This window comes from Procambarus clarkii, chromosome 79 (assembly GCF_040958095.1).
Source record: "Procambarus clarkii isolate CNS0578487 chromosome 79, FALCON_Pclarkii_2.0, whole genome shotgun sequence".
Taxonomy (NCBI): domain Eukaryota; kingdom Metazoa; phylum Arthropoda; class Malacostraca; order Decapoda; family Cambaridae; genus Procambarus; species Procambarus clarkii.
In genome coordinates this window covers 3,304,440-3,332,268 of record NC_091228.1, presented here as the reverse complement: position 1 = coordinate 3,332,268, position 27,829 = coordinate 3,304,440, and the positions used below count along the sequence as shown (strand labels likewise).

The following is a 27,829-nucleotide window of genomic DNA, read 5'->3' as shown; positions in this document are numbered from 1 at the left end:
CTAAAGCTGGTGTCCGAAGTGGTAAAATTATTAGTGTGCGATGTTGTCAATGTACGGAGTGTGGCCGAGTCCATAGGAATTACCGTTTGTCGTGGCGCCATCTATGTTTTGACAGCAGTACTACTAATGTTCCCACGTTATGTGATGATCGCTATTCGGGTGTTATGGACAGTTGCTCTTCTATATATGTTTATGGACAACGTAGGTGATTTGAGGCAATTTGCGGCCAGTGTGAAATAGTATCCACGCGGTGAGTGATGGAGGAGGATATATACTGCTGTGTACTCGACCAGCGGGTGAGAGGTAAGTTATATCGAACAATTATGGGGAATAGATGGGTTATTTTAAGCGTAGAATGTCAGGTAACCGGTAACTACACAGATGGGGTAGTGTTTTTTTAAGTCTTTATTTACTAAAGTGGAACATTACATTATGCCTTTAGCTGAACAAGTCTACTGGTGGGGGAAGTAGACGGGTTTTATGAAAGTATTTTACCTAAATATTTGTATTTGGTTAACTAGTTCAGCCGTTACCAGGGTGTTCCTTTAATCTAATCTAAAAATTCTAGCCGGACAAAGTGATTAAATAAAGAAATTGAATAGAACGAAGTGGTTTGCCAGGGTGCTTAACATTTAGTTTAGTTCACTTACTATGCAGCCCATGCTTAAAGAATGCAAGTTTATCATATTGAATTTACCGTAGTTTTACTGCATTTAATATACAGTTTTTACCCTATTTAATTATGTCGGGTAAAGGCCGGTCGTGGAAAGTTCCTAATATAGCAAGTTTTAAAGGAAAAGTTTGAGTTAACTTTAACGCTTAAAGTTAGTGACCAATTAGCTTAGTCTATTGTGAGGAAAGTTACTAGAATCTAACATTGCAAGTGCCATTTCTCTACTCTTTTTGAGAAACATGGCTAGATACATGAATCGCATAGTTTTATTACTAAATGTTCATGGATTAGGTTGCATAGTTGAGGAAATGGTGATAAGGTTTGTGATTTTGTGTACCTTGACTTCAGCAGAGATTTTGATAGTGGCGCAAAATTGATAGGGGCTCGGATCATTAGGAATGCTGACTGAAGTTGATTAGGTCATGGCTATACCAAAGGAAATTAGTATAGATGGGGTTAAGTTGGGAGAAGTGTTGTAAGTAGTGTCTAAAAGCTCTCCTTGGACTTCGGTTATTCACAAGATTATGGTTTAGACTGCAATAGTTGCAGAATTGTCAAATAAAAAATACCGATGCCCTATATAGTTTTGAAATGGTTAAGACTACCAGATGCAGTTTAATGCTGACAAATGTAAGGTTTGGGGGCTAGGTAAAGATGAGGTAGATGGTGTAGATTGTTAAGAGTATTAAATTTTTTGCAGGTGGAAAATTCTCCCCGAGCTGGCACTGCTCTCCAGCCTGGGATGTTAATTGGTTAGTCTTCAACTGCCTCCCAACATGGTAGTGAGGTCCTGAGCTGACATGCAGTGAGGAACGTGGAAAGCTTCCTGAATTGGCACATGGTATGCCTCCCTTTCAAACCAGCAGCTGGCACAAATGTTCCAGCTAACATCAGAATAGTGGATGAAGCCCACACTAAAATGTAAGTGGTACAGTAAATGGACACCCCCCCCCCTCCCTTTTGACACTGAACAGTTGGGAGGAAAGGGGGGGGGGAGAAAGTGTGGCTTATAGTTCTATTGCTACAGAATCTTTTGCCATAAGCCAGTGGCAGTGCCTATTGGCACTTGCTATTCACAATCTCCCCCTTACATAGTTAATTAAAAACGAAATGCTGTAGACACGCTTAACTTTTGAAGGGGGCAACATTTTCGTTGCCATCAAAGCACATCAAAGATGCTCTGAGCTAACTTCCCCTAGTCATTAGTGGCTAGTAACTCTAATAGGAACTTTACTGCCATTAGAATCTATGCAGAAAAAGTGTGCACTTCTGCTGTATCTGCCAGTTTGCTAGAAATTGAAATTGGCATACTTGCTCAGCAACTACTTGCCCTCTTGTACCATGTTACTCAACCATAACATAACCACCACACCACCCATTCTTCTAAAATAACATCCCATATGATAAAAACTTCTGCTTTTAATAAATATTTCTAATTTTAATATTAGTTGGCGAGTTGTAGTAAAGGTTAATCTGAATAGATTTGCATAAAAGTAAAAAATAGTAATAACTTAAACAATATAGCATTGGCTAAAGATAAATGTAAATTACCATTGAAGTGCAGTTGTGGATAGTTTCTCAAATGACATTTACTGAAACTTGGCAAATTGATGCCATATATATTTATTGCTAAATTAGATCTTTACTACTGCTACTAGAATATGTAGGAAAGGTAAATTCCTTAAAGATTTTTTTTTCTATCTGAATTTGTAAACTACTGAATGCTAATTTGAAAAGTAAAGCAAGCTTTGCTTTAAATCTGAAATTAATTTGTTGAAATATTTTTCAGGTGAAAGTGATTATGATGCATGGACTGGCTTGGAGTGAGTCTCCTTTACTCTACAAAAGTGGGTGAGTTTGAATTTGATGTTTTAGCTATATCAATGACCTAATCTTAATTCTCTTATCTAGTCCATTTATAGGTGTGTAACCATGTCCTACTGTTACAACCCACAGGGGATGATGCAGTTTGTACTGATCCTACCCCATTTCATAAAAGGGGACCAGGCAGTCTTGCAGATTTCCCTGGCTTGGCTTTTTCAGAGCTTTGCTCTACTACCCATCTAATAGATGGACTAGATTTGCATAGGTTTAGGGACCCTTAACAATGGTTACATTGTTAATTCTCACAGGGCTTGTTTGCTGAATGGGTGGATGCATCTAAAACTTTAGTGCCTGGCATGCATTGTACAGTGCTTTGAGTAAAGCATATGTACAATGTGTTGATGGCACTAAAGTGGTGGATGTAAGGCACCCATTCAGGGAAGAAGCTCTGCACTGAAACCAGAGGAAGGGATAGGCCTTGCTGAGCCTATCTTAAAAGATAGGCTGTTAGGATTTTCTGGGCTTATTATTAGGCATTGGTGATAATAAAAGTAGTGTCCCTGCTTAATGTTTATTTTTTCTTTTACAGGTGATTGTCTCTGGAGTTGTCTTGGCCTTTTGGATCTTCTGTTCATCTAGGAGCATCTGTCCCACAACCTGAAACAGTACTAAATATTAGATGTATTATAAATACTATATGTAAAACTTATTAAATAAAACAATTTTAATGAAACTACTTTATATACCTTATCCTGAAATTATGCTGGAAATTATTGTTTACTACTATTGATGCAATGTTTAAACATCTGAAATTTTTTTACTTTGAAAATAAATACTTGGTAAAATTTACACCTATTTGTAACTTGTTAAATAGGTGCATGCAAAATGCATTGAAAAGATGTAAAAGTGGACTACCTATTCAATTTACATAAACTAATATTTCAGACTAATTTGCAATATTTAAGTGGAAGAAACTTTAGTCAATATTTTAGTTTTCATATTTGAAAGTAAATTTAAAGCTATGCAACACCTAAGCTTTGTACAAATTATGATTAATTTAAAGATCAGTTAAATTTACAAAACATTAGAAAAGTGACACTGAAGCATCTATGCAACATGGTTTTCACAAAGTCTTTGGTAACTTAAATTTAATCAAAGCTCTTAAATGATTTGTCTGCCAAACTTGTCAGATATTCTGAAATATTTTACCTAGATTAAAACCATCATTGTTTGAAAGGGCAAAACAGATTACTGTCAATTAGTTTGACCTAACATCTGCAAGGTCCTGAAGGAATGGAATTTTTGTTGTAAAACTTTGTTTGCTAAAAACAAACCCTGCCTAATGAACCTGCTCATTTTTTTTAGAAATGGTAATTGCAACATTACCAAAGGCCATTGTTTTAATAGCCAAAGTACCAAATGAAAGACCAAGAAGCAACAAACAGGTACATGGTAGAAAGGACAAAAGAATGGTTATGAAGACCCTTTTATTTGTTAAAGAAATGACTGGGGAAAAATGCTGTCATACCACAAGGGGTCTTAACCCTTGTCATATACATCACTGACATTAATCTAAATATTACCAACCACAAAAATTGCTGATAACATGTTATAAAAAAAAAATAAAGAATATAATATTGAGGCCTTAATGCAGATCTCTAACTCTACAAATAGTAACAAGACTGGCAATTTCTTAATATAAAACAGAAAAAAATCCAAGACCTTGCACGTGAGCCAGAACAATCCATATCACATTAAAATGAAACAACAATGAAGGTAAGGTAATTACCAAAAGAAGGCACCAAACCGGGAAGGCCATGTAGCACCATCAAAGTGCGAAATAATCAGAGGGTGCTAAATATCACCAAGAATGCCAATACGAGAACAAAAACGCATAAGGCGAACGATATCAAAAGTATCCGATTCACCTAGAATTCTATCGAGGGACGGTCGGAAAGCAAGACACACGCTCATCCTGGAAGTCAGGACATGCACAACTGTAAGAGGGACAACGCAATTCGGACAATAAGGAGCAGGGCGGCGCTCCATTAAGTGACCGTGGGTTAAGCGGGTATGACCAACTCACAGCCGTGCCAAAGCAGTGTCCCACTGCCGGTTACAGTGGTAGGAGGAAGGCCACGGGGACACACTAAGTTTGAGAGTACGCAGCTTGTTACCAACCAGAGGACCAACAACCCTGCCAACGGGGAAGAATGAATAACAGGATAAAAGTCGGAATAAGGAATACCTTTACGGGACAAGAACGGATAGCTTCCTTAGCGGCAGCATCCGCACGCTCATTGAAACACCAATATGGCTGGGAACCCAGCAAAACTCTACCGATTTAAATTTACTAGAAATAAGAAACAGCCAATATTGAATCTCAATGACCACCGGATGGACAGGATTAAAGGACCCTAGAGCCATGAGGGCACTACGAGAATCAACTACAACCACAAAGGAGGAATGAGAATGAGAAAACAAGAGACAAAGAGCATAGAGAATAGCATAAAGTTCTGCCGTAAAAACGCTAGCCTCCGAAGGGAGACGACACATGTAAGTACGGTCAGGAAAAACAACAGAGTAGCCCACACCATCCGCAGACTTAGATCCATCAGGGAAGATGGAAATAGAGTGAGAGTGCGAAGAAAAGTGCTCAAGGAAGAGGCTTTTCAGAATTGTAGGAGGGGTAAAGGCTTTAGTAATACAAGTCAAGGACGTACAAAACTTGGGAAGGGGGACTCTCCACGGAGGTAATGAAGGAACAATACGAGGAGAAACATTAGAAATATGAACAGAAAGAGAATCCTGTAAGTGAGATAACTGGACAGAAAGTGGGAGACAATGAAGAGGAACAGGAACCACAGGAGGAGGAAAAGTCAATGCACGACAGAGGCGAGAGGAAGGATGTTGGAAGGACCGCGCAAGATAGCGAAGACAGTAGCGATCACGGCAGTCCTGAAGAGAGAGAAAGCCAGTGTCAACATACAAACTAAGGGCGGGAGTCGAACGAAAGGCACCAGAGCCGAGACGCAACCCAGTATGGTGCAAAGCATCAAGACGGCGAAGAGTAGAAGGAGAAGCAGAAGAGTATGCAGGGCAACCATAATCGAGTTTAGACAGGACGAGAGAGGAGTGCAAATAGAGGAGCGTGCGCCTATCCGCTCCCCAAGAAGTATGGGACAAAACCTTAAGGAGGTTAAGGGCTTTAGAGCATTCAACTCGGAGGCAAGAGATATGGGCTGACCAAGACAAACGAGTGTCAAAGACTAACCCCAAAAGCTTCGCGGAATCCCTGTACACAATGAGATGACCATAAAGCAACAACAATGAAGTAAAGGTCCTTTCAGTAAGAATCTATCATTCACTGAAAGTTGCTGCAGTTAAAAATAAAAGAAAATACAAGTCCCTAGAAATAAACAAGCAACCTTTTTGACTAAGGAAAAGAAGGTAGTTATTCTACTGTATAAGTCTAAGTATTCACTCAGATAACTGTATCCAAGCATAGAGGTTCCCCCCCCCCTTCCCTTTCAGAAAAACATCTACTTTCGAAAAAGTTTAACATTGGCCAACAAAAATGATTCCAGAACTAAATTGCCTAATACCAGGAACAACTGAGAGCCATGACAAACACTGCAACCCTCTCCTACCCCCAAGTCTTATGCTATTTATGATCCAAGGTAATTTGAGATACTATACTGTACTTCCTACAGACGAGCCTAGTGAGATTTAAGGTCATACTAACTTGTTCACCTTTGCATTACATGATAGTCAAGTATTGTCATGTGTTATTTTTGTTCATTACTATTTCAGTAAATTGTTTAATTATTTATTTGATAATTTTCATTTGTTTCCACCTGCAACTTATACACTGCAAGGCCAATAGCAGCATTTCTTTCATTTATGTGAGGGAGAGCCATACCATCTTGGTTCAGTATAGCTGTGATACCATAACCCGTCACACAAGATATCCAGTTGTAAGACTTTTACCATCAGCGGTGGTAGAGTATGCAACTGGCAATGCCTTTGTTACAGGCTCGCTTCATCTCACAGCCCCAGTGGATTTTCTCACACATTTGAATACATGAAACAACTTTATTTGATACATTCCAAACCAAAGTACTGTACAGTACAGTAATTATCAAACCATCAAATGTGTAGGATAATCATAGTGCGCTAAATATCACTAACGTCGCCAATACAAGAACAAAAACGCATACAGCGAACAATATCAAAGGTATTGAATTTACCAAGAATTTTATCGAGGGACAATTGACAGTGAGGGATGGTCGGGAAGCAAGACACGTAAGTCCTGGAAGTCAGGACATGTAGAGACAACGGTTTGGACAATAAGAAGCAGGGCAGCGCTCCATTAAGTGCCCGTGAGTTAAACGTGTATGACCAATATACAACCTCGCCAGAGCCATTTCCCACCACCGGTTACGGTGGTAGGAGGAAGACCACGGGAACACACTACTCTTAAGAGCACGCAGTTTGTTACCAGTAACAGAAGACCAACAACCCTGACAACGGGCAAGAATGGGGAAATGAATAACTGGGTAAAAGTCATAATAAGGAATACCTTTACGGGAGATGGGACAGGTACGGATAGCTTCCTTAGCGGCAGTGTCCGCACGCTCATTTAAGAACACACCAATATGGGTGGGAATCCAGCGAAATTCCACTGTCTTAAATCTACTGGAGATAAGAAACAGCCAATGTTGAATTTCAACCACCAAAGGATGGACTGGATTAAAGGATTCTAGAGCCATGAGGGCACTGCAAGTGTCAACTACAAACACAGAGGAGGATTGACAGTGAGAAAAGTGTTGATGAAGAGCATAGAGAATAGCATAAAGTTCTGCCATGAAGATGCTAGTCTCCGGAGGCAGGAGACACAAAGGTGCAGTCAGGAAAAACAACAGAGTAGCCTACACCGTCTGCAGACTTAAGACCCATTGGTGAAGACGGAAATAGAGTGCAAGTGTGAAGAAAAGTGTTCAAGGAAAAGGTGATTTAGAACTGTAGGAGGGGGTAAAAGTTTTAGTCATGTGGGTCAAGGCTTACAGAATTTAGGAACGGGGACCCCTCCATAGGGGCAAAGACGGAATGACACGAGGGGAAATATTGGTAACACAAACTGAAAGAGCATTTTGTAAGAGAGACAACCGTACAGAAAGAGATAGGTGGTGAAGGGGAACAGGAACCACAGGATGGGTAAAGGTCAAGGCATGACATAAGCAAGAGTGAGGGTGCTGTAAGGACCGTGCAAGGTGGAGAAGACAGTAGCGATCATGGCGATCCTGTAGAAACAGGACGCCAGTTTCAACATACAGGCTTAGGGTAGGTGTCGAAGGAAAGGTACCAGAGCTGAGCCGTAACCCAGTATGATGCAGTGTGTCCAGATGGTGAAGGGTAGAAGGAGAAGCAGACGAGTAAACAGGGCCATAATCGAGTTTAGACAGAACGAGAGAGGAATGTAAAGAGAGGAGCAGTGTCGATTAGCTCCCCAAGAAGTATGGGACATGACCTAAAGTTAGTTAAGGGCCTTAGAGCATTCAACTCGGACGTAAAAAATATGGGGTGACAAAGACAAACGAGTGTCAAAGATTAGCCCTAAAAGCTTTAGCAGATTCTTTGTACAAAAGGGGATGACCCCTGTTACCTAACAGTAAATAGGTATCTGGGAGTTAGCTGTTACAGGCTGCTTCCTAGGGGGGTGCGTGTGTGGGAGAAAAAAAAATTTAGTAGTTAACCACTGAACTGCTCTGTCTCCAAATAACACCCTGGTGCACAAGAAATAAATTCTTTCCAAAAATTTTTTTTCTCTTCTTATATTGTTAAAATGCAGAGTCTGATCACGGGGAAACTAAACAAAAAATATTGTATGTGACTTACTTTAGCTGCGATGGAGCTGGGAAGTTGAGCAAATTATGGGCGCTGAGCGTTGGAGCGATGGGGGTCTGTCGGCCCCGCCACCCCGTGTGACGGCAGTTGCTGCGAATAAAATGTTGCGCAATTATTTTGAAGTTTCTCATTCATTTCTTCCTTTTTTTTGCTGTAATATTATTTAAAAGTGTGTAATTTGTGGAATTTATATAATTCAAAGTATAGAACATCGCTATGCTCAAAATTATGGGCCTCATATATGCGACATATTCTACAATCAAACAGTGCTTTTGCTGTTATTACACTATATACACACACATTGTATATACCCATCTACGTATGTATTCACCATAAAGATCCACTATGTTGGTATGGTGAGCCAAAAAAACATGAGTGAGCTGCCACACCCTGCCAGTCCTCCCTCCCTCCTCCAACACATTACTCGCCAACATTCCTCCTCCCAAAATACTGTTATTGTGTTTATTACACTATTTACACACGTTATGTATAAGTATGTACATGTTTTATTCATGTACATACGTACATACTTGCCATCTCCTCACCTCTCTCTCTTGCCTACTTAATGCTCTTGCTTCCCTCATCTCATCACAATCGACTTTATAATGGTCCAGGACGGATCGAAATGTCGTCATCTATTCAATTTCCAGTGTGTGGTTTGGTCAACAATGAAATCTTCATGCAAGATCTTATGAAGAAAACCCCTAGAACGAGTTTTGCAGATACGAAAGAGTTTAAGGTGAGTAGGGGATGGTTTGAGAAATTTTGAAAAAAGACGTGGTATTCATAGTGTTGTGAGGCATGGTGAGGGTGCCAGCTCAGACAAAGTAGGGGCTGAAAGATTTGTTCGTTTTTTTAAAGATTTTGTAGATACTGTCTTGATGGATATATTCCACAACAAGTGTTTAATTGTGAGGAGACATGGCTATTCTGGAAAAAATTGCCGAAGAGGACATACATTACCCAAGAGGAGACGTCACTGCCCAGACACAAGCTAACTTGGGCTAACTTGTGTCAGGATAGGCTAACTCTTGTGCTGTGTGGCGATTTGAAAATTAAACCCTTGCTCATGTATCATTCCGAAAATCCAAGAGTTTTAAAAAATATATAACGTGCAGAAAAACTGTGATGTAGAGTGGTTTGCCCTGCCATCAAAAAATATCTGCAAGAGAAAAGTTTGACACTAAAGGGCCTGCTTCTCGACAATGCTCCTGCTCATCCTCCAGACTTGGAGGATGCATTGTTGGGGCCACTTTTTTTTTTTTTAGGGATATTCCTGCATGGGCCCTAAGTTTCTGGCTAATGAACCAATGACATGAAGGAGGAGTTTTCAACCTACCTTGTGTTAGGTGTGCAGGGGTCAATAGGCTGAACATAATGTCAGGAGCAAAGGGGGGCGTTTGCCTCTTCAAACACAATTGTGACCATCTTCATCTCTTCGAACTATCCTAAATGCTCTCTTCACATGTCTGACCAAATTGGGTGTCCAGACCACCTTTGAATCTGAAATTGTAAAATTAATAGTGATTTCAGAATATTCAGTCCATTTATACTAACAAAATTATATACAGTATACTGTAATTGAAATTTTACAGAATGATAAAGGCAATTTAGTAACTTTGTTAAAATGCACATGGGGGAAATACATGAAAATAGGTTAATATGGTTTGTAAGGTTGATGGGAAATGTTTATTACTTTTATGATTTAAAAGATGTATAGCCCTAATACTCCATCCTGGGTGCATTCCACCAGGTAATGACCACAGCAAAAGTTTTCCACGAGGCTCTATTGTCACACAAACTTTTCACATTTTCAAACTTGATTCATCTTTCCCCCCCCCCCCCCCTCGTTCCAGGGGTTTTCTTTAAAAGGTCTTCATGCAAATGCCTTGGTTTCTCACAAATGATGGCCTCTGAAATGCTATCACCTGCTAACTCCTTGTTGTGTATCCAAATTAATAAAAACTTTTTAACATCCTCAAGTGTTTGTGTTCTTTGTTTCGGGATTGTTGATATGCCTTTTGCCACTTTAATGCTCATAATGTCATTTTTCTTAGCAAGTACAGTGCATATTGTTGACATAGATTTGTTGTACTGCCTAGCTAGTTCAACAACCTGTGCACCATTTTGATGTTTATGAATGCTCTCTTGTTTTTCCTCTATGGTCATTCTCACATGTGTTTTCTTGGCTTGAACCTTACCACTGGCTTTCTTGGGACTCATGGCAAGATATATCATAACAAATTTTATGTTCAAATAGCCAAAAATCCCAAAACAAATGTAATGCTTTACAAAGAATTCAGGCGCGATACTTACTAGGCAGGAGACACTGGTAAACTGAGGCGCGATCACCATGCCTCCACGCGCTAGGTCAGCCCATACGTATATCAACAAACTCCTTTCCCGAGGCAAAGTTTGTAACCCGATTCAAATTTTTCGAAGAAATTAGGCGCGTAACCCGAAAAGTTCATAAATATTCATTTGTAAGCCGAGGTGTCACTATATATAACTAAAAAATTAAACTCAGGATTACTTTCAACCCCCACCCCTTTTGCTCTACTCCATCGCCACCTACCTTCACCCCCCTCTATGATGTACTCTTCCATAGACACCTACCTTTGCCCCCCTCCTCCCCTCTACTCCTCCATCATCACCTACCTTCACACCCCCTCCCGTCTACTCCTCCATCATCACCTTCCTTTCACCCTCCTCTATGATGTACTCTTCTATAGACACCTACGTTCACTGCATATAATGCTCCCCTCTACTCCTCCATCGTCACCTACTTTCACCCCCCCCTCCGCTCTACTCCTCCAGGGTCGCAGACAATTTCACGAGCGTGAGAACTACGAGTTCTCTAACCACTCTCACACTTCTACTCTCTCACCAGTGAGGGGGAGGGAAGGAGGGAGGAAATGAAGGAAGAAAGGTGGGGGAGAGAGAATAGGCAGGGGGGAGGAGGGCCTAGATACATTTCTTCCATATAGATAGGTAGACTGAGGGAGAGATGCTTGCCAAGAGCCCTATTAGACAGGCTTCCTATTCCTCAGCCCTCCCTAATATGCCACATCCTGGTCAGGACAACTTGCTCGATTGTTATTCTTGGTGTGACTCGAGAACTGATCTCGAGGCGGGGCATGGGCATGGATTATCTCCCTGGGGCACGCACCTCCCTGCCCCAGCTCTCTCTCTCTCTCACATAATCTATCAAGGGTCTAACATGAGGTCATTGTGCCTACCAGAAGTGTATATGTCCAAGGCTGGCCACCTGTCTGGACCATTCAAATGTATAAACACGTAATTAGTCTATTAAAATTATATATAATGCTACAATTATAAATTAATTTGTTCATGGTCATTCGTTTATCAGTATTTTAATACGAGGTATATATACGCATGTATGTATACGTTGACGTACACATATATGATTATGTGTATGGAATGATTATGATTATGTGTAATCATATATGATTATATCTAATGGAATGCATTAGTAAGTGATGTGGTAGAGGCTGACTCCATACACAGGTTCAAGTGTAGATATGATAGAGCCCAATAGGCTCAGAAACCTGTACACCTGTTGATTGACGGTTGAGAGGTGGAACTAAAGAGCCAGAGCTCAACCCCAGCAAGCACAATTAGGCGAGTATATGAACGAATGCACATGTACACTTTCAAATGAATTAAATTAAGATACCTTGAGATACACAATGACTTAGTTTAAATAGTTTAAACACATTATGGTACTGATTTTGACATGCTGATGTCTGGAAGGGAGAGGGGGTGTGGGGGGTTATTGTCTGAGGTGGAGGACCAGAGGAGGGGGTCAGTGGAAGGATGGTGGCTGGAGGGATGCCATTGTTCTAATGGTTATGAAAACAATTATTGATGGCAGGAATTCAGTGGGTGTGTACTTCACCCACACCATCACCATACTGTGCCCTGCTACAACCCCCCCCCCCCCACTCCACCCATGCTGTGCGGGGCGTATTACACATTATGGGATAACCGACTGTCTGTCCATTCCTGTCTGCTCGTTATGGTGCCCTTCCTTTTGAAAATTGTCTGCTTTATCGACTTCCTTCAAGACCACACGTTAGCCTCTTATCACGCCCTCTTACCACTCTCGGAGCCGGCTCTTCTATACAATAGTTACCACTCAGTCCCCAAGGTGAAAGAGTGTCCGGGCATATGACTTGTTACGTGTACTTATTTGCGATTCGTTGGGCTGTCACGTGTGGTGATTAGTGTTGGGTAAGGCTAGGCCAGGTCAGGTCAGACTAGGCCAGGTCAGACTAGGCTAGGTAAGGCTAGGCCAGGTCAGGTCTGGTCAGGTCTGGCTAGGCCAGGTCAGGCCAGGCCAGGCTAGGCAGGGTGAGAGAAGTAAAGCGGCAGGTACTTACGTTTCCGAGAAAGTAGCGGCGGTAGTATATTGTTGATTTAGATTCGACGACATCCTGAAGCTAGTAGGTGGCGGCCTCATCGCTCTCGAACTTCTTGTTGTTGTAGGGGATACGAGGCACACCCAATATCCCCCTTACATTGATCACATCGCACACTAATATTTTGACTATTTCGGACACCAGATTTGTCTGTTTCGTATATGTATAATTGTTCAATATTAAAACCACAATAGAATGCTCTTAACAGTTACAATTTTCAACTTAACAGCCATATAGTTGGCAAGAACGCCGCCCGCCAGTGCAAATGTCTCAGACCCTGTTGGAATATAACCAGTCTGTCAATCGGGTCAACCCAAGTGTTGCGTTTCCAAAAGGGTCGCCCATGTTGGAATCGGTGAACGTCCTAGTAATATTGTTGAAAACATCTTAATAACTTATTAAACCAAAGGTCTTTTTATGTCAGAAGAACGGCAGAAACTAGATCTATATATGAAAACTCTTTCAGGACAAAATTTAAAGTAAAACTAAAGATATTTGTAGTTGTATAAAAGTTGCATTTTTCATCGGTCGTAGAGCCGGAAATCCGCAATATTCATCTCAGAACAATGCTTATTTCACGCAGAATCGTTAATAAACCTAAGATTTTTATACGTCTCAAGAAAGATAGAAACATAAAGTTACTTTAATCTAGTTTTACTTTAAATTTTGTCCTGAAAGAGTTTTCATATATAGATCTAGTTTCTGCCGTTCTTCTGACATAAAAAGACCTTTGGTTTAATAAGTTATTAAGATGTTTTCAACAATATTACTAGGGCGTTCACCGATTCCAACATGGGCGACCCTTTTGGAAACGCAACACTTGGGTTGACCCGATTGACAGACTGGTTATATTCCAACAGGGTCTGAGACAGTACACATGTCCACATCCCAATGCCCGCCCTTCCAGGACTGGGGGTGCGGGGGTGTACAATAAACTATACCCACCTCCGGCGGCAGCTTGTCGAAGGCGGAAGTGTAGCCTAGACAATTTGTCATGATAATTAGTGATGGCTCTTATTTTGATTATGGGTCCGTAATCCAGTTAAGCTTTTATTCTTAATTTATATTACAATGCTGGTAAAATACACTTCTTGATGATGAGTATGGAGTACAAATGAACTCATTGTGTATCCAAGTTCAAGTTCAAGTATGTTTATTGAGATAAGCAATAAATACATCTCAAAGGGATAGAGTAGCTTAGGCTATTTCAACCCCCCTCTAATTTTTTTTTTTTTTTTTTTTTTTTTTTTTTGAGATATATACAAGAGTTGTTACATTCTTGTACAGCCACTAGTACGCGTAGCGTTTCGGGCAAGTCCTTAATCCTATGGTCCCTGGAATACGATCCACTGCCGCGAAGAATCGTTTTTTCATCCAAGTACACATTTTACTGTTGCGTTAAACAGAGGCTACAGTTAAGGAATTGCGCCCAGTAAATCCTCCCCGGCCAGGATACGAACCCAGGACATAGCGCTCGCGGAACGCCAGGCGAGTGTCTTACCACTACACCACGGAGACTGCTTAAAGTCCCATTCAAGAATTCAAGTCCCTCAAGGGGCGCACAAATACTGTGACTACAAATAGACAAATAACATTACAAGAATCCAAACAAGAATTGTGTACCCTATACTCACAGGATGAGTATAGGGTACACAATAAGCTACCACTCACATCATGGGTATGGGTTGCACAAGAAACTATCGCGCAGAGGATGAATATGGAGAGCAAAGTAAACAAAGATTCACACGATGAGAAAGGGTTGCGCAATGTCCAATGACTCACAGGATGAGTACAGTATTAGCTGCACAATAAACTACAGGTCACAGGATAAGTATGGGTTGCACAATAAATTACAGGTCACAGGATGGGTATGGGCTGCACACACTACCGGTAACAGGATGAGTATGGGATGCACAATAAATTACGGGTCACAGGATGAGTATGGGTTGCACAAACTACTGGTAACAAGATGAGTATGGGGTGCACAATAAATTACCGCACAGAGGATGAGTATAGGGTGCACAAACTGGTTGGGTAAATGGAAATGGTTGGGTACATTTCCTTTCACCTAATGCGACTATTCATGTGTCCGGACACCGGCGATTGTGTGGTATTGGCTATTTATTTAACCATAACTTTGCATTCATTTAATAATTATATTAAGATATGTTTTCCTTGAAATGTAGTTACATTATTGTCTACATGTCTTTATTCTGACATAAAGACCTATGGCGTTACTTTGCATATACGCAAAGTAATTATAAAATTGATTGGCTTGTGCGGAGGCCTTCACACTCCCTGAGCGAGCCATCAAGTAACTATAAAAAGGCATATATCTTCACTTTCACTTCAGTTATATTTATGCCAAAGTATTAACATGCAGCTTATATTTATGTCTTTATGATGACATAGAAAACTTCGTTTATTACAATATCTAGATTAAATTAACATTGATCTTCGGAAGGTCATAGTTCCCATATCGTTAAGGAGAGCGTCGGCCATGAAGCCTTGTTTAAAGTATGAATATTTTTCCTCTCTAATAAGGTATAATCTCTGTGATGGATTCACAAAAACTATTTTATATCTGCCTTTCTGATAATATATACAAATATAATCTTTATTTGTGAATATTTGTTAATTAAGCAATATATCAGAGGGCGTGTAGGGTTCGGTGTTCAATGAACGAAAAGGACTGGATCACTGTGTACAGGAAGCTGATATGGCAGCAAACACTCTCCAGGCGACCATATACCTTGGATAAGTCACTCCACACAATTGTCGCTTGGCCCGTCGACTTCCTATGGCTTCACCTCTCGCATATTTACGTTTCATTTCGTTATGAAATTAGATTATTTCAGAGTAAAAATAGGTTTGATCATGTTCTACGTGTAGCACCAACATTATAGTAAGTAAATATACCATATTTCTTCATTACTTACGTAATGCTAGGACGATTTGTGTAGTTTTGGGCCGATTTGGGCTGATTTGGGTAATTCTATGGACCAGGAAAAACTATTGTGGTGTGTATGGGACTCGCTTAAGCCTAACGAAGGTGGCGTTGGCGGTGTTGCAAGAATTATATTGTTTTCTTATTGCTGTGGAGAGTTAGTTACGAATATTAATTAAATAACACTATAATAGATGAACAGTATAGTACAGTATTTGGTTTGCTATTTATTCATTTAAATATTTACAATAAAATAAAATGGGATTTAACAGAACTTACGGCGCATCGTACAGCGTGTCAACACCCACGTGTCTGTCGACACATGTGGAGGGAAATTGAAATTGAAATTGAAATAAGTTTATTGAGGTAAAATACACACAAAGGGATGAGGTAGCTCAAGCTATTCTCACCCCGTTCAGTACAACGTGTTAGTACATACATAGACACACATCACAAACAATAAACCTGTTACCAAACATTCTGAGAGATAAACATGTACATTTCCTCCTTCACAAGTAGTATGGTATCAGACGTACACAAATACTTTTATGATCTAGTTATACGGATAATTCAACAAAATATTACAGTCTTGGTGCAAAATTCTTATATCTCTCAAGAATATCATCAACCTTTCCTTTGTGACACATCCAGGCTATTTGCTCAGGAACAGTCCTTATCTCAGTGTTTCTATCAACGGACAATCAAGAACATAATGGGCAAGGGTGTGAGACCTTAACATACCACATAGTTTACACTTCGTGTCATTATCATGAACACCTATCCCATATTCCCAGTAATATTTGTACCCAAGCCTGAGCCGCATGTACACAGAGTCACTCCAAGCATTTCTCCTTTTACCATAAGTGAAATGGGTGTTTTGACTCACATACATGTAGTGTTGCATGGTTAGACTTCTCTCATACATTATCCCTCTCCTCTCCACTCCTGCCTGTGCCTGAATATTTCTGATTTTGCTTCTTATTTGTCTCATTGTGAATTCACATTCAATGTCAATTTGTGGTTTTGATGTGGCACGTTTGGCCAACTCATCCGCCACCTCGTTGAGCACTATTCCAACATGAGATGGAATCCACATGAATTTCACACTATGACCTTTCAGCTGTATCTCAGTTATTCTTCTCTTACAATCCTCAACTATAGACAGAAGACTGGGTTTCGACTGTTTAAGGACTCTAGTGCTCCTCGGCTATCGACAAATACAAAAACATTTTTGTCGTCATGACGTACTTCCTCCAAACACGCCAGAATGGCCTGCAGTTCAGCTTGTGTGGATGATATATAATTACTAAGCCGGAGTTCAATTATCCTGTCCACAGTCCCAAACTTCGTATATTCCCTTATTAGGACACCACACCCTGCCCTGCCATCCTCCGCCACCGACCCGTCGCAATATACATGTAAACTGTTGCCTCTTGGTAACCGAGATATCATGCTTCCATACAAACACCATAATTGTCCCGGTTCATGATGAATCTTTTTCACCTTGAGGGGTACAATTTCGACGTCTATTTTCTGTACTTTCCAGGGAGCAGACATATTACACTGTCGAGAGGGTTTACAGCAGTCAAGTACATCGTATTCCCTGAGGTCATGAGCTAATCCCCTCGTGTAGCGTGTCTCCCTCAGTTTCCTGGAAGTGTGTACGTCACTCAAGCAGGTCTGAACGCTCTCAAACAGCTTATCCCCTCCTTTTCTCCGCATGAAACGAATAGCTACTCTAGTGTTAATGTCACGGACTCTATCACACACACTCTGTAAATTTAATTCCATTCTCATTATTTCAATCATTGCATTTCTTTGACATCCAAGAATAATCCTCATAGCCTCGTTCTGTATCAGCTCTATTTTTTGAATTCTGCCTTGGCCTGTGTAAGACAAAACGGGTGCTGCGTAGTCTATCAGGGACCGAACAGTGCTTATGTATAACATCCGTAAGATAGGTACCCCAACACCTTTACCAGAAAAAGCCAGTGCTTTTAGAGGATGCAGACGGGCTTTACATAAGGTGCTGATATGATTTGGGGAGATGGGAAGGCTGGCGTGAGGTGGGGGAGGGGGGGTTGACCAGGCAGAAGATCACACGTGTCGTCCAGTCTCGCCACTTACCCACCTGTTCACCCACTTCCCTGCCCACCCACCTATTTACCCACCTGTTCACCCACTTCCCTGCCCACCCACCTGTTCTCCCACTTCCCTGCCCACCCACCTGTTCACCCACTTCCCTGCCCACCCACCTGTTTACCCACCTGTTCACCCACTTCCCTGCCCACCCACCTGTTCTCCCACTTCCCTGCCCACCCACCTGTTTACCCACCTGTCTGCATGCCCACTTACCCACCTTGTTCACCCACTTCCCTGCCCACCCACCTGCCAATCCATCCACCCACCTGTTTACCCACCTGTTCTCCCACTTCCCTGCCCACCCACCTGTTCACCCACTTCCCTGCCCACCCACCTGTTTACCCACCTGTTCACCCACTTCCCTGCCCACCCACCTGTTCTCCCACTTCCCTGCCCACCCACCTGTTTACCCACCTGTCTGCATGCCCACTTACCCACCTTGTTCACCCACTTCCCTGCCCACCCACCTGCCAATCCATCCACCCACCTGTTTACCCACCTGTTCACCCATTTCCCTGCCCACCCACCTGTTCACCCACTTCCCTGCCCACCCACCTGTTCACCCACTTCCCTGCCCACCCACCTGTTCACCCACTTCCCTGCCCACCCACCTGTTCACCCACTTCCCTGCCCACCCACCTGTTTACCCACTTCCCTGCCCACCCACCTGTTTACCCACTTGGCTGCACACCCATTTACCCACCTGTTCACCCACCCACCTATTTACCCACTTCCCTGCCCACCCACCTGCCTGCACGCCCACTTACCCACCTGTCAATCCATCCACCCACCTGTTCACCCACCTACCTGCACACCCACCTGCCTGCTTAACCCACCTGTTCACCCACTTCCCTGCCCACCCACCTGTTTACCCACATGCCTGCATGCCCACTTACCCACCTGTCAATGCACCCACCCACCTATTCACCCACCTGCCTGCTTACCCACTCACCCACCTGCCTGCTCGAACCTGTTCACCCACAAGCCCATCTACCTGCCATCCACTCATCCAAAACCCACCTATCCCTGCCTGCCCACCCACCCACTTGCCTGCCCACCCACCCACCTGCCTGCCCACCCACTTTCCCTGCCCACCCACTTTCCCTGCCCACCCACCAGCTAGGCAGCTAACCTCCCATGCACCAGCCCCACACACTAATTAGTGTGTCAATTCAAATCATGCGTGTGGTATAAAAATTGTTGGAAATGGTCCCTTTTGAACTCAGAGGTGAAAAAGTACTATTATCCGGAACATGTGATAATCCGGCTGGGGGTCCTTCCCATATAGTCCGGATAGTCGAGTGGAGACAACTACCTGAATGTTACTTGAAAAATTACCGACATCTTAACTTCGGAAATACCAGAACTCCGGAAATAACGACCAGGGTACAGCCCCATATAGGCCGTTAAATTGAGTGGATACTGTAGTATCAATAATTCTGCTGGATATACAGATCTTCAGTACAGATGGCTCTTCAAACAATTCTACTGGATAACCAAACGATCAGCTGCCGACTCATCATTTTCCATATAATTTTCTTCAGCCAACTGTCGGAAGTGTGCAGAATTTTTGAAAACCGAGTAAAGTGTGAACAGTACATGTAAAGATTGGATTCTGCTCTTGTATACTGGAATATCCAAGGTAGCTGAAAATGTAAATACAGATTAGTAACATTTACCCTATAATATGACAGCAAGCACTATTATTGACAAAAATCCCAAAAGTTAATTTGTAATACAATATCTCAATTACTACTGTATTTCCAAATTATATGGCACTCCAAATATTTCCATTATATTGACTAAGGAGTACACACTGGCATTTTATCACTTAACTATATATAGCCCCTGTAGCTATGATTAAATAAACATGCATATGTGGAAAAACCAGTATTGATTATAATGAAATGCTTCTTTCTGGTAGGGGCTTCGGTGGCTCCCTGAAGCTATTGCATTGAGATGGCTTTTCCCTACTGAGTCACATCAGCCATAAGAGACCTGTATTAAAAATATCTGTAAAAGAATAGAGGCAGGACCAAAGAACCAAAGCTCAACCTCTATAAACACAACTAGGCAAGTACACCTGAAGTGGGAATGAAAAATTACAATTAATCCTTCAAATTTGAGCAAACAGACTATTTTGCTGTCCATGGCAATGGGACAGGTACTATGGGACATGCTATGGAAACGAACAAACCAGGCTGTAGTGGATATATGGGCCTGTGGCCGCTCCAAGTAACAGCCTGTTGGACCAAGCTCACAGAATGTCAAGCCAGGCTTTTCAAGTATAAGAACTCCCAGAACCTCATTCAGGTACAATCCAGGTATGTACAAAATAGTACTGGGAACCAGAGCAAGAACCTGGTCCACCTCACAGATGCAGAGTACCACAAGGCTCAGTTGTAGCACCAGTAATGTTCATTGACCATATACAGTACTGTACACTAATCTACCAGAAGGAATACACAATTATACTGAACATGTTTCCTGACTGATGCCAAACTTCTAGGGAAGATAAGCTTATATGATTGTCATATCTAAAGACAACCTAGACAAATTAAGTATATAGAACAACACTTAAATGGAATTTTGTGAATAAATGCTACTGTGGAATGTTGAATAGAAGAAAATGGACCACACAACCTACAAAGTTAATGGAAAATGTTTGAAAGAATTCTGAAGGGGGGTTCTGGAAAGAAAACTGCCACCTGAGGACCGCAAAAAACACATTGTACAAGTAGCGTATGCTATGCTTTCACACTTTAGAATTGATTTTAAGTACTGTACATGGATGCAAAATAATGAAATTGTTCACAGCCTTTGTGAGACCAAAGTTAGAATATGCAGCAGTTGTATGATGCCAATATTGTAAGAAGCGCATCAATAAACTGGAAAAATGTGCAAAGACGTGTAACTACAGTAAATGGCTCTCGGAATTGAAAAACGAGAGCTATGAGGAAAGGTTCATGGTGATAAATATACCAAAGCTACAACATAGAAGAAAAAGAGGCGATATAATCACTAAGCATCCAGGGATCCCATCACAATGTTCATACTGTTCAAATTGCTTGTGCTGTCCCACCTTGAGTACTACTCCATACTTCTCCCTTCAGAGCAGGAGAGATTGCTGAAATAGAGGGAATACAGAGAACTGATACAGCACACAGACACGATGAAGCACTTAAACTATTGGGATCGTCTGAAAGCTCTCAATATGAACTCTCTAGAAAGGAGATGAGAGAGGTACCAAATAATATATACAGTACATGGAAAATATTGGAAGGCCAGGTCCTAAATTTGCACAGTAAATTAACAACATAGTGGAGTGACATGGAAGGAAATACAGAATAGAGCCAGTGAAGAGTAGAGGTGCCATAGACACAGAGTACACTATGAAGATCAGAGGTTAGAATGTGGTATTCTACCAGGTATCAACCAGAGGTCCATGGTTGTTTAAGTTAGTGAAAGTGTATCCTCCCAGCAAGTATACAAAATATTGCTGGAACAAAAGTGGAAATCTTCAATAAAGAACTGGACAGTTTTCTACAAGAAGCGCCAGACTAATCAGGCTGTAGTGAATATATGGGCTTGTGGGCTGTTCCAAGTAACAGCCTATTGGACCTAGTTCTCAGAAGTCAAGCCAGGCTTGGAGAGTAGAAACAACTCCCAGAACCTCATCCAGGTATGTACAAAATAGTAATGGGAATCAACAATTATTTTTGAAAACTGCAACGTCAAGAACAAGAGGACATAGGTTCAAACTAAGGAAACGAAGCTGATAAAAAGACATTTCAATTTTGAAATTTTGCCAAGAGTGGTAGATGGTTCAAACTAGTTAAGTAAAAAAGTGGTGTAGGCCTAAAACCATCAGTAGTTTCAAAATGTTATATGACAAGAGTACTGGGAAGACTGGACACCACAAGTGTAACTCTCATCCTGTATCTACACTTAGGTAATTACAGGGAGCAGGGGATTGTTATGCTCGCCCCTCGCCAAGAAAACATCCAGAAAGTAAGCAAAGCAATACAGACAATTGCAAGGTTCACAGAAAGAGAGAGCACTGAAACAGCCAAACATCTCCACAAACAATTGACTCAAACCCAAATGATTCAATCTAAACGAGCTCAAACCCCTCTAGTTGTAAATGACCCCCAACAGGTGGCCACACCTGAGGAGCTCTAGGCTCTTGAGCCAGCAATGAGTCATTTTCGAGCTGATAGACCATAAACTGATACTCCTGGCAGGGGGAAAGGGAGGGAATCAGGGAGCCACCAAGGCTCTTATTAGAAGATCATTTCATTCAATGTTGGTCTTCTAGAGAAGCCTCTTGGTGGCTTCCTGAAGCTATCAAATAACAGAAAAGATGCAAAACATGGGACTTAACAGGAAGCAGAATGGCAACTATACTCATAAAGACGAGATGTCTGGACTGGAAACCCAACCCAGGGCAATGCAAACCTGACTGGGATTTTAAATACTGACCAGATAATGAACTGCGAGGACCCTGTTGGATCTCCAAAACCCTCATATCCCAATTATCAGCCTATGATATGTTAGTGAACACAGCAGCTAAAGCTGTCTGGTGAAGACCTGATGCAGAGCGAACCACACCCAAGGAGGAAGTTCAGAGAGGTATAGACTTAGTCCAGGTGGAGGTCATCAACACCTTCAATTCCAGATCCCTAAACATAATAGGGGAAAATCTGGCCCATCCAAATACAATGCTGTGGATGACTATTATGAAGAAACTGAACCTGTAACATGGCAGCTAACTGAAGAGCTTCCAAATGCAAAGCCTAAATAATGACAGACACCCAGCAAGAACAAATCTCCCAGGATTCAGGATCCTCAGGTGTCCCTAACCCAACAGTCAGCATAGCAGAAACAAAAGGAATGATCATTGTATGGCAGCAACAGAGACAAACACCCAACAAACTTGCACACCGGAAGTGCAGTACTCGACAGATCCACAGCAAATCATATCGGAGACCCAAGGGGGGGGTGTATTACCAAGGCCTGAAGTTAATGAGACAAGTAGGATACCCAGGTACAGGGGCCTGGGTATCTGGAAGAAGACACCAAAGACAGCCAAAACCCTAGGCTGCAAATGGCTGCTGCATTGCACACATTATGAAATGTGGAATAGGAGAAAATAGGCCCCACACTAACTAAGAAATTATGTGAAAAATTAAAAAATTCTGATAAGAGATCTGGTTCTCTATGGCTGGTTCTGGATAAGGAACATGTTACCTGAGGATCACACACAGAACATAATGCGAGGAGCGTATGCTACGTTTTACAACTTTAGAATCGCTTTTATATACATGGATGGCGACATATTAACAAAATTATTCACGATGTTTGTGAGACCAATGCTGGTATATGTAGTGGTTGTATGGTGCCCATATCTTAAGCAGCACATCAACAAACTTGAAAACTGTGAAAAGACATGCAACTAAATGGCTTCCAGAACTGAAAAATAAGAGATACGAAGAGAGGTTTGATATTCCAAAAGCTAGAAGATATAATAGGTACTATGATCACTACTTACAAAATAGTAACAGGAATCAATAAAATTGACAAAAGGGGACTTTTTTTTTTTTTTTTTAACTACAACTTCAAGAACAAGAGGACATGGGTTCAAATTAATGAAACAAAGCTGCCAAAAAACATCATAAAGTTCACTTTTGCAAACAGAGTGGTAGACAGTTGAAAAAAATTATGTGAAAAGTGGTAGATGCGAAAACTGTCAGTAGTTTCAAAGCATTATATGACAGAGTACTGGGAAGATGGGACACCACGAGCACAGCTCCCCACATGTAACTACTGTACACTTAAGTACAGTACCATGGGCACAACCCTTACACCCCAACCCAAGGGCCCAGAGAGCCCTTGGACTCATGGACTGCCCAATAACACAAGGCAAAGCTCTCTGCCTGTGGCCAGGCCTCAGGTGACCACATTCCCACACACCAGAGACCAAAAACTCTTTTGTTACAGGAATAGAACTAATGCGCACTCAGGATAGAAACCCTGAACCTATGCAGTTCAAAGCTCAAATAAGTCAGGCCCAAACAACCAAGTCAGAAATAAAACACGCACGTGAAGCAAGTACCATAATAAGAAACAATACATTATGAAAATGGTTCCCAAAGACCAAAGAATGGCTGGCATTTAACTTGAATTAGGGTCTTGCCACGACAGATGTACCTGAGCCACTACAACTTGCAGGATCCACCATAACAGCTGACTGCTGGTGAAACCAGGCTGCCTAGTGGCAGCTATCAATAACAAATTTATTTACATTATCACTTATTTCATACTCTTTCTAAAAAAATTCTCTAGTCATTACATTTTATGATTATATAATTTAGGTTACTATATTACAGTATACAGTATATATTACAGTATATTATTCATCAGAGTAGTTTTGGGTTCAGTGTTTGGGAATCACACTATTGTTCAGTGTGATTCATTTGCAGAGTTGCTCAAGCAGTTCGAGGCTCCATTTTCTGTGAACACTCTGGTTGTTTGTAATGCTTCGATGACTTTCTGGATGCTTTTCCGGTGGAGTGACAGGTTGTCACTTGCTCCTTGTGCCTCTGAGGGAAAGCCAGGTTCTGGCGCTGGTCTCCAGTAGGCCAGACAAACGTTCTCATGACTGATGTGATCAATCAGAATGGAGCAATCTTAACAAGATAGCTTCAGAGAGCCACTGGGGGCTTTCCAGAAAAAATATATACCGTAATTAAAAAGTACTAACCACAAATAATATCAACGTATGCAGAAAGTTCTAGCTGCAAGGCAGCTGTTGGTAAATTTATTTCTTTTAAAAGTTCCTCAACTTCCCCGGGCCATTCCTGCATCAGAGAGTCAATATCTGGCATACGTCTGAAAGGAAAACATGCAAGTGCATTTTTAGTGATTTACATATGTAAATAAAGTTAGTTAGTTCAAATAAAAAGAAATTTGGACAAAATGCATGTGGAATGTACTTCATCTAAAAAAGTCACATCACATATATATCTATATGCTTATTTTTTAATAAATTTCAACATTCACAGTCATACATGTGAGCACATGTGCATACATATGTATGCTAGTAGAAAAATGGAGCAGACAAGATATTATCACAACATACAGGGTATTGATGGGACTAGTGTGAGGTGGATAGGGACATTATTATTACACATGGGAAAACTAGATATGAGGTACAGGAAGCAGCTGGAAACAAGTGTCAGAGGTGTAAGCACTATACTAACAAACTGGGACTTTATGTGATGGAAGCCACAATCACACACCTTTAACCTCTTAACCATGCATGATATTTCTGTACCAGATTTGATATGCACACATTTCTTCTGAAAACATTATTTTTCTTTTATGTTAATAAGCATCCAGGAAGCATAAAAATCCAAGCAAAGTATCTACCTTTCATGGCTTGGCTGTAGTAGCCCAGAAAATTTAATTTTTCAGGGGAAGAGAGAAGCCTCTTCCCCTTCCCTCAATGAGCAGGGAAGCCAGGCTGCCACCAGTCAGTTCTTGACTGATGTTTGTGCTGGGCAGTCATTGGTGAACTCTGGCCTCGATTTCCTGTTTCGGTGGCATTTTGCCTTTTTAGGCTGTTCCTACATGATAGTGTACATAGGCCAGGAGTTTAATGTACTTGAGCTGCATGAGCTCAGGATTAATATCCCTCTTTGCTCTGTAGGTACAGTACTACCTTTGCACAGTCAGGATTCCCTTTCCTGGGGCGTTCAAGAAACACTCCCGTCAGGGGGCTTCCTTGCTTGAGGTGGTCCTGGCCCTTGGGGTAAGCCTGGGGTATTAGGCTTTCTGTCTTGTACAGATGATGAGTCACAATGTGGCTGAAGATACGATAACCAAACAACACACCAGAAGATAAAGAGACGACGACGTTTCAGTCCGTCCTGGACTATTATCAAGTCGATTGTGATGGAAGCGAGGGAGGCACGGGCATTTCTGTCTTGCCCTGGATTAGGGGGTGTTTTTGGCTGGTGGGGCACAATGCGGCTGGCGCTGCCAGCTCTTCTGCTAGTGAATGGTGCGCCGATGTTTCTTCCAAGATGCTTTCTTGCCACTGTTGGGTCTAGGAGTTTTTATGCTTCACTTTTAGTTTGCTGGCACTTTGTTCACTTGCTGCTGCTGCTGCGAAGTTCTGCCTTTTGCCTCATTAGACTGCCTAGGGTGTGTGTGTGGTGGTACTCCCTTGCTATCCCCTGCGCTTTCCGGCAGTTTCTTACAGTCTGGTTTACCGACGTAGCTGGCTCCAGTGCCGGGGCTTCCTGTAGGGCTAATTCACCCCACAGGCTCTGGAAAACCCCTGCGGGCTCTATTGTACATAGATGCCTCTTCAGAGCTTGGTTTTGCCTTGTGCAAATTTGAGGGTTGTTTGTGTCTTGTGTCTTAGGGTGACGATCATGCATTCTGCTTCCGTCTTGCTGCTTGTTGGGTCGACGACACCTTCGACCCTGAGTCATGTGGGACTTGTTCCCCTCATGTTCTCCAGATTATGATGTTCATGATTCCTCGATGGATATTCAGAGGTTTCAAGAAGTGGTTGCATTGCATAGGTGTTTACTGTGTTGCAATGTATAAGGTTGTGTGCCTGGTTGGTGTTAAGGGCTTCGGATTTGGGGGCGTTGGTCACCTCGACTGTGGTTCTTTCCGCACCCCCTCTTCCTTCCCAGGTGGGTGTGGCTGTTCGTCCTTCTCCTTCCTCGCTTCTGGCTCCATAGCAACTGAGGGTTTTGGACTTGGCAGGGTTTGGTTTGGGAAGAGGCTTCGGTGACTCAAAAGGTTTCCTTACCTTTCTTGGGTGTGTTCCGATGTTCCTGTCTCATCCTGGCTAGCGGACTGTCCTTTGTTTTCGGTTGGAACTTGGCACAGCTTTGGTCTGCCAGCACACTTGCTTGGCAGGAGGTGTCCTCGGTGTTGCAGGTGTTTAGGGGCTCTCTCTCGAGTCCCTCAATGTGTGCCTCTTGGCCCCTGCCCTTTCCCATGTGGGTCTGGTGCTGCAGCTTGCTCAGGTGCCCTTCTTTCAGCTGCCTTGGTAGCTGACGACCGCCTCTGTTGTGCGGTTCTTTAGCCTCCTGGAGCTGTCTTTGGATTGGCTTTTGGAAGAGGGCCTCTTGGTGCAGGACCTTCTGCCAGAGTCTTTGTCTCGGCTGCTTTTGCATCCGAGACAAAGACTTTTTTTTGATTCAGCTGTATGATCTGATCCTCCAGGAGATGGTTTCATTTCTTCACCATCTGTCTGGCGTGTCGGCAGGCTATGCTGGCTCTTTCCTTAGATGTTCAGGGATTGATTAGGTTTCGTTGTGGGGCGACAGGCTTACCACTTTCAGGCTCTTCCATTTGGGCTGCATCTGGCACCTTGCATTTTTACGAGTGTGACTCAGGTCATGGTGGCCCAGCCTGGGTCTTGACCTATCTCGACGACTGGGTGGTGTGGCCTTTCAGCCGAACTGCTAGCCAGGGATCTCGTTCTTTCCCAACTTGCTGGGTTCAAGTTCCTGGTGAACTGGAGGACGTCCCAGTTGGTTTCGTCCCAGGTTCGAACCTGGTTGGGCCTAGTTCAGGATTCTCAAATGGTGTCGCTTTCCCTTTTCCCTGTGGCTTTGCTCCAGCTGCACTCCCTCCATCAGCTGCTGAGGGGGACCTGGGTGACTCGACAGTTGTGCAAGTAGCTGTGCAGGAGTCTGCACTTTGCCCTTCTGGTTTACCCATTGGGAACAGTTTGGCTCCAGAGGCTATTCTGGCGTCTTCGGGCCAGCCCCTTTCGCCACTCTTGCTAGGTCCGACCCCCGGTGTCTTTGCCAGTTGGAGCGTCTCCACACCAACTGGCTCTCTTAACATAACTCTGTTTTGTTT

The 27,829-nt window shown here is 42.3% G+C and overlaps 1 protein-coding gene and 2 long non-coding RNA genes across 9 annotated transcripts in view; 1 reads left to right on the top strand and 2 right to left on the bottom strand.

Annotated features, from left to right (window-relative positions):
- The first annotated feature begins 145 nt into the window (after nt 1-145).
- LOC138357560 (uncharacterized) lies at nt 146-3,244 on the top strand. The gene is made up of 4 exons (XR_011225041.1): nt 146-303; nt 1,374-1,594; nt 2,463-2,524; nt 3,087-3,244. It is a non-coding gene; the product is annotated as an uncharacterized lncRNA (long non-coding RNA).
- Nucleotides 3,055-15,800, bottom strand: LOC138357558 (uncharacterized). 4 transcript variants are annotated; one of them, XR_011225040.1, is made up of 5 exons: nt 15,786-15,800; nt 12,808-13,123; nt 9,744-9,907; nt 8,396-8,494; nt 3,055-3,154 (listed from the first exon to the last, which is right to left on the bottom strand). It is a non-coding gene; the product is annotated as an uncharacterized lncRNA (long non-coding RNA). The 4 variants fall into 4 exon arrangements; XR_011225038.1 differs by lacking the exon at nt 15,786-15,800 and adding an exon at nt 13,690-13,704; XR_011225039.1 differs by lacking the exon at nt 15,786-15,800 and adding an exon at nt 13,629-13,643.
- A 3,520-nt stretch (nt 15,801-19,320) lies between these two features.
- IFT46 (intraflagellar transport 46) overlaps nt 19,321-27,829 on the bottom strand; it is a 52,993-nt gene continuing 44,484 nt past the window's right edge. For all 4 annotated transcript variants that reach the window (XM_045752447.2, XM_045752449.2, XM_069314451.1 and 1 more), the window contains 2 exons: nt 24,699-24,826; nt 19,321-19,581 (listed from right to left, as the gene is read on the bottom strand). In XM_045752447.2, coding sequence (XP_045608403.1) covers nt 19,421-19,581; nt 24,699-24,826 — 289 coding nt within the window. In that variant the 3' untranslated portion in view covers nt 19,321-19,420. The remainder of the gene's footprint in view (nt 19,582-24,698; nt 24,827-27,829) is intronic.